The sequence below is a fragment of the Nestor notabilis genome, unplaced genomic scaffold (genome assembly GCF_000696875.1).
Source record: "Nestor notabilis isolate BGI_N333 unplaced genomic scaffold, ASM69687v1 scaffold15460, whole genome shotgun sequence".
In the NCBI taxonomy this organism is placed as follows: Eukaryota; Metazoa; Chordata; class Aves; order Psittaciformes; family Psittacidae; genus Nestor; species Nestor notabilis.
Window position 1 is genome coordinate 677 of NW_009912572.1, and position 6496 is coordinate 7172.

General features: G+C 54.4%; 1 protein-coding gene across 1 annotated transcript; it reads right to left on the reverse strand.

Moving 5' to 3' along the window:
* Positions 1–340: 340 nt before the first annotated feature.
* Positions 341–6198, reverse strand: CKAP2L (cytoskeleton associated protein 2-like; the record flags this gene model as incomplete). The annotated part of the gene is made up of 8 exons (XM_010020122.1): positions 341–584; positions 674–818; positions 1131–1194; positions 1648–1803; positions 2498–2687; positions 3016–4034; positions 4254–4320; positions 6132–6198. Coding segments are annotated over 8 exons (1952 nt in total), but the record flags the coding sequence as incomplete, so codon positions are not given.
* Positions 6199–6496: the final 298 nt, after the last annotated feature.

Consider the following 6496-nt stretch of genomic DNA (forward strand, 5'->3'; position numbering starts at 1 on the left):
GACCTTGCTGTTGGTAGGGGGCTGGAACTGGATGAGCTTTGAGCTCCCTTCAACCCAAACCAGGCTGGGAGTTGAGGTGCTGCAGCCAGACTGACATCATCCTGTCACAGGAAAAATCAAAGCCAAGGAGCCAAAAGCAGGCCCAGGGGACACAGTCAATCCCCCCCCAGTCCACACTGCACCCCTACAGAGGGATTTTATATATTTAGAACAGTGCTTATATATTTGAAACAGGCTTATCACACCTATCTATTTACAGTTGACAGGCAACAGGAGGAGCCTGTGAAGCGCTTGGAGCATGTGCAAGGCAGCAAACAGCCTGCACCCTGCTGGGAATCCCTCAGCAGCACTCAGGGGAATACAAACTCAGCCCCTCCAGCTCCGCCACCTCCGGCAAAGCCTTGTTTTTCCGGAAGAAGAATTGAGTCTCCTCCTCAGCATCCAGGATTTCACTGAGGGATGACACCACAGGGTCATGGTCCTTCAGCATCTCTGGGTAGCGGCTCCCAACCCGCTCGATGCGCAGCGAGCGCCGCACAGGCGTCAGAAACTTCAGCTCTGGGCCTTCCAGCAGCTCCCTTCCTCTGCATGGAAAACAAGAGGCCTTTAGGTAAATCCTGCAGCGAGCAGGGGCACAGCGAGTGTTTGCTGCCAGGAGCAGCTCAGCCCTTACCTGGGTGCAGAGGTAACCTGTAACTTGACTGAAGCAGGCAGGCTGGTCAGGGTCCTGCCTGGCAGGTAGGGAGTCACCGCCACGTGCTGCCTCTTGCTTGGGCTCGGCGTTGTGGGCTCTGCAGGATTTGGCTCAGCCTTTTCCCCTGACAGGAGAGGCAAAGGGCAGTGCAGTTGCAGAGAGGGTAGAACAGGGTGGCTGGGGAGGGCGTACCCCATGCTCCAGCCATGGTGAGGGTGTCTTGCTACAGAACCATGCTGGGCCAGGACCATCCCCAGCCCTGGCAAAGTAATCTTGCCCCGTTTTTGAGACTAAGACTCTGGACTTTCACAGCCCTCAGTCTCCATCAGAGCCAAGAGTGCTGGGGCAGACTGCAAACTGTGCTGCTTGCCTGCCTGCAGCAACAGGGAACCCCAGCCTGCCCCCATGCTCCAGTGGCCTCGCACACATGTGTTACCTTCTGGTGTTTGGTCTGCAGCCTTCAGAATATCGAGGACAACTTCTCTGAGCTCCTGCAGCGGCTGCAGGGAAAGCAGAGTGTAGGTCAAGGCAGGCCTGACTTGGGAATGGAGACCAGAGTTACAACCGAACAGGAGAAAAGCTTTTTGCTGCATCCATGCTGGAGACAGTGGCAAAAGGCTGCAGGATTCCCCTTCTCCAAGAGCGAGCTGTTGGCACTCAGGCTCAGCCACAAACCCCACCACCTGCTGCAGTTGTGCTGCCCGGACCAGCACTGAGCTACTGGCACATCACTTCCAGCTCCAGCCCCAACACTGCGCTGGGTGCAAGTACTTCTGGCCCCGTTCCCACCCGCTGGCTGGGCTGAGTAAAGCCAAAGGGGTCCAGATGGGACCAGCAGCTCTAAAGTGCTTTTTGACAAGTGCTGCTAAAGTCATCCCAGAATCCAACCCTGGGATCTGGAGAAAACCTGCCTGTGCAGAGGCAGGGAACCTGGGGAGATGCACCTCACTCACCACAGCACCCGCGCACACCGCGGCTCTGTACAGCTCTGCCGCGTCAAAGGGGCCGCTCCGGGCGAGCAGTTTTGCTTTGCAGATCCAGAAGTTGGCAAATTTCTCTGCCTGGGGCACGTGGGACAGCACCTCCGAGATGTCCTCGGTCTCGACACCCTGTGAGAAGGGCAAGGTCCCAGAGACAAGCGTCAATTGCAAGGGCCAGAGGTGTGCACCGGGCAGCTCTCAGTGCATAACCGCTCTCCCAGCGCTCTCTAGGATAAAGGGAGGGTCTCAAGAGGCTGGTTTTGCAAGTCTCTGATATGGCTGGGGACAGGTAACGGTTTTCCTGCCTCAATTTTCCCGTGTAAAATGAGTCTGGCATTTCAGAGGGATGTTGAGGGATAAGCTCCTCAGGGCTGGCACTCACGGAGCCACCAAACCCCAGAGCAGGGCTGGCACTCAGTGTTCCCAGGGGTGACACTGTACAGTGGCTGTGATGTGCCTCAGGGGGTGATGTCCACCAGAGATGTGCCTCAAGCCAGCTTCTGCAGCCAGCCTGGGCTGCTGCTGCAGAAGCTCCTGCTGCAGACTGCCCTGCCAGCCACCAGGACACCAGCAATGACACACACGTGCCCCCCGTGACCGGGTATGGCTCCATCTTCCCCATCTCACTGTGTGCCTTTGGCCTATCCATAACTCCTTGAGGACCTTTCCTGCATGTGATGTTACCCCTCTGGCAACTGCAGCCCAGCATGAATGTTTGCTCCAACCCCCTCTGTGCTGTTGGGGGAAGGTGGCCCTATCCTCATGTGCCTCAATGCTCCAGGGGAAGAGGAGTCCATCCAAGCAGCTTCTTTCCCATTCTCACCTCTTCAATGAGCTTCAAGCATTCAGTTAATACATTGTTGATCTTCAGGCAGACCTCCTCTGGTTTCTCCAGCTTTTCTTTCTCCTTGATGTTTCTGCAGGACAGCTTCACTGCCTTCTTCTGAAGCAGCATCATAGGTGGCCGCTTGTATGTCTTGCCTTTGGATGCCAACCACTCCTCCAGCTGCTTCCTGTCAAAGGACCAAGGGATCACTGTCACCACCCCAGCAGACCACCAGCTCTTGCCAGGCTACTGTCTTCCCTTGGAATCTCCCTCTAGCCAACTTCAGCAGCTTGGGAAGAACCAGTACATCTATCCTCAGTCGGTGGGAGAGAAACCCAAGGTACAACCTCAAACCCAGCCTCCCCTTTTCTGTGACACCAGCCTCCACACAGCTCACTAGTAAGGGGACTTCAGACCTTGTTCTCAGCAGGTTGCTGCAGTTTCACCCTGTTGAACACTTTAAACTCTGCTGTCCCCTGGAAGCAAGGACAGAGTTGGCCAAAGCTGCTACTTACTTACGATCTGCTGCTGACAGGCTCTTGGGAACACGCCTCGCCTGTACGCCACTTGCCTTCCACAGCTCTGCTTTAAGCTCCTCTCTCCTCCTAAAATTGCCTTCAGTTGCTTGAGTTTTGGAGCCATGTGTGCTGCAAGGCTGGTTTGGGGGGACTGTCCCTTGGGATGCTGCTGCACGCCCGGGAGGCGCCGCCTTCACCTCCTTCCTGCCCACCTCCCCTTTAGCCAGGGACCTTTGCCACTGCACAGTGCCCCCCGGCTTCAGGCTGGCATTGAGGTTTGTGGAGCCCCAGGGCCTGCTTGAGGCCGGGGGCTTTGTGGGAGACCTTTTCATTTGGGGGGGTCTACTCTGGTGCTGAAGACTTCCCACTGGCAGCGCGCAGAGCGGCTGCCCCGGGGTAGGTTTTGCCCCTGGGTTTTTACGTAGCAAATGAGTAGATGCAGTGAGTGGCCAAGGGGACTGCAGCAGCTGAATTTTGATGCTTGGGTTTTGAGACGTGCTCTTTGAGCCCAGCAGGGTTCTCCTAGATTTGTCCTGAATTGGCTCTTCCTTAGCCCGGCAGCTCTTCATTCTGTCCTTTGTGCCCATGATGGTTCTTGGCATCGTGGCTGAGCTTTGCCTGTGAGCCAAGGTGCATGTGGAGGCTTGTGCATGGACATTTTCTCTGTTGCACACCAGCCTGTCCTCCAGACCCTCATCTGGAGAGCAAGATGTCCCAGGAGAGGGGTGGTCACGTCCAGTCTGAGGTGCTGCGGTGAGGTGCTGTGCAGGCTCCTTGTTCCTTTCTGGATTTAGGCGACCAGAGTTTGCAGTTGGGAGCCTTGCTCTGGTCTGTGCAGGGTGGCTCGTAGGAAGCTTCGCACTTTTCCTTGGCTGCTCTGGACATGCCACTGCTGCTCTCTGGGATGTGCTGGAAGGCTTCTGCTGCACGGCGTGGCCAGCCCGCTGCGTGGGTTTGGCACCAAGCTCGCTGTCACCCTTCGCCACGCTTCTGACATCCTTCTTGTTCCTGTCGACCTGGAGACACCAAGTGAACCTCAGCTCAGCTCATTCACATCCCAACAGCTTGCTCCTGCCCCAGCCCAGGGGGGACAAAGCGCTTGTCAACAGAACAGGAACACAACAGGCTGCTGACTGTGCCCTGTTTGGGGTCAGGAGCTCACAACCCTGATTTGACCCTGTTTGGCCCAGACAAAGCATGAAATGCAAAATTAGACTCAAAAGATCTCTACTTACATGCTGCAGTTTAGAAACTGGTTCTAAGGGAGGATTCAGGTGACTCGTCCGGTCCTTTAGAAAGGGTCTGTAAGAAGTCAAACAGAGATCAGGCATTTAACAGCTATTGCCCAAAAGGTTAAATACCAAATAGGTTAAATATCAAAACAAAAGGTAAAATATCAAAACTGCTGCTGTCTTAGTCACAGGAGCTTAAAGAAGCTTTTGGAAACCAAAGAGCTGTCAAGGAGGTACCACGTAGTATTAATTTTTTCTTTTGCATGGGAACAGAAAAGCAGCACAAAAGACTGTGCACAAAAAGCAACACAAACCAGTCCTGCATCCACCTCTGGAGTCCTCAGAACAGGAAAGACATGGACCTATTGTAGAGGGTCCAGACAAGGGCCACAGAAATGATCAGCTGGATGGAACACTCTCCTGTGAGGAAGGCTCAGAGAGCTGGGGTTGTTCAGCCTGGAGAAGGCTCCAGGGAGATGTTACTGCAGCCTCTCAGTTCTTAAAAGGGGCCTATAAGAAAGATGGGAAGAGACTTTTTGGCAGGGCCTGTTGCAACAGGGCAAGGAGTGACAGGTTTAAACTAAAAGAGGGGGGATTCAGACTGGAAGTGAGAAAGAAATTCTTTACAATGAGGGTGGTGAAACACTGGCACAGGTTGCCCAGGGAGGTGGTGGATGCCGCATCCTGTATGTGGTTCTGAGCAACCTGATCTAGATGAAGATGTCCCTGCTCATTGCAAGGGGTTGGAATAGATGACCTCTGAAGTTCCCTTCCAACCCAAACTATTCCATGATTCTATGACTGACATCCAAGGTTGCCACAAAACTTCTGGCTTTCACTGACACAACAGCTCCTGCAGGTTTGGAGGCTCCTGCTGCCACGCTGCAGGTCACAGCAGCATCCCAGAGCCACAGTTCACTGTGTCCCAGCAAGCTGCAGCCCTGCAGCTGCCCAGGCACTGGAAGCAGAGCAGGGAGGTGGGAGAGGCTCCTCCCTGGAATGCAGGCAGTGATGTGGTTCTCCCAGCCCTTGCTCTGGAGCCTGCAGCTCAGCCATTAGGGAAGATTAATGCCTGTGCAGATCTTTTTCTGTAATGAAAGAGCCTGGAGAGTTAGAGGATTGTTCTCTGTGCAAGTGGTGTACTAAGCCATAAAGAAAGATCATGAATCTTCTTTCCTCATTTCTATTACATTAGTGGTGTTTTCCAGAGCCCTGGTACCAGAGACTGTTTTGCTCTTTCTGGTCTCTGATCCCACTTCCCTTTATCTTCTCCCCCACGGAGGAGTTTTACAGCTTCCCCTGCACTACAATGTCATGAGGAATACTCACTGCAACAGGGAGTCTCTCAAGTGTTCAGGTTTGCCAAGCACATCAGAGTTGTGGGAAGGTGCCTCGCTGCCCTCACGCAGGCTGGTTCCAGAGGAACCGAGCAGGGCAGAGCCAGGTAACTCCCTGAACACATGGTTGAGACTCTTTCTTTCTAAATGCATTGAAAATGCCCCTTCCTAATATTAATAATAATATCCCACTGAAAGCTGCCATTAAAAAGCAGCAGTGACTTGAGCCACCCTTTAGTCAAGACCCAGCTACGAAGCTGAATTGTTGGCAAAAAGGCCAGAGCTGCCAGACACAAGCGCCGAGATGAGAACGTTTGAGACTCAGAAAATACCCAGAAAGGACAATATCAACCAGCAGGAAACGTCAACACTCAAACCATCCCTTTGCGTCTGCTGCCAGTGACCCCACAGAGGGCTGCTGGGATAAGGCAGACCCTGGCAAGGCAGGAACCCCCAGTTACTCCTCAGGGAATCATGGAGTGGTTTGGGTCGGAAAAGACCTTTACATATCACCTTGTCCAAGTCCAGCATCCTCCTGACTTACTTTGCACTCGGGCATTTCGGTTTTCCTCTGGCTGCAACGTAGTCCTGGAGCCGCCTCCTCCACTCCTCTGCAAAGAGAGGGTAGGAAATGCCGCGCACACGCCACAGCCTCAGCGCGGGAGCAGAACGGGTGCGGTTTACACTCGCAGCACGACTGTGCAGCTCCCCACCGGAGCCTGGCAGCGCTGCTCCCAGCACACGGCGTTGCCCCCAGGCTCACTGGCACACGAAGAGCAGAGCTCCCCAACGCTCGCAGCACGATGCTGCTCAAAGCCTCGCTTGTGCGAGGCTTGGGCAGCTTTCAGCAAGGGGAGATGCTGCCTGTAACCCTGCTTCAGCTACATACCCCGTAAGCCTGGACCTGCT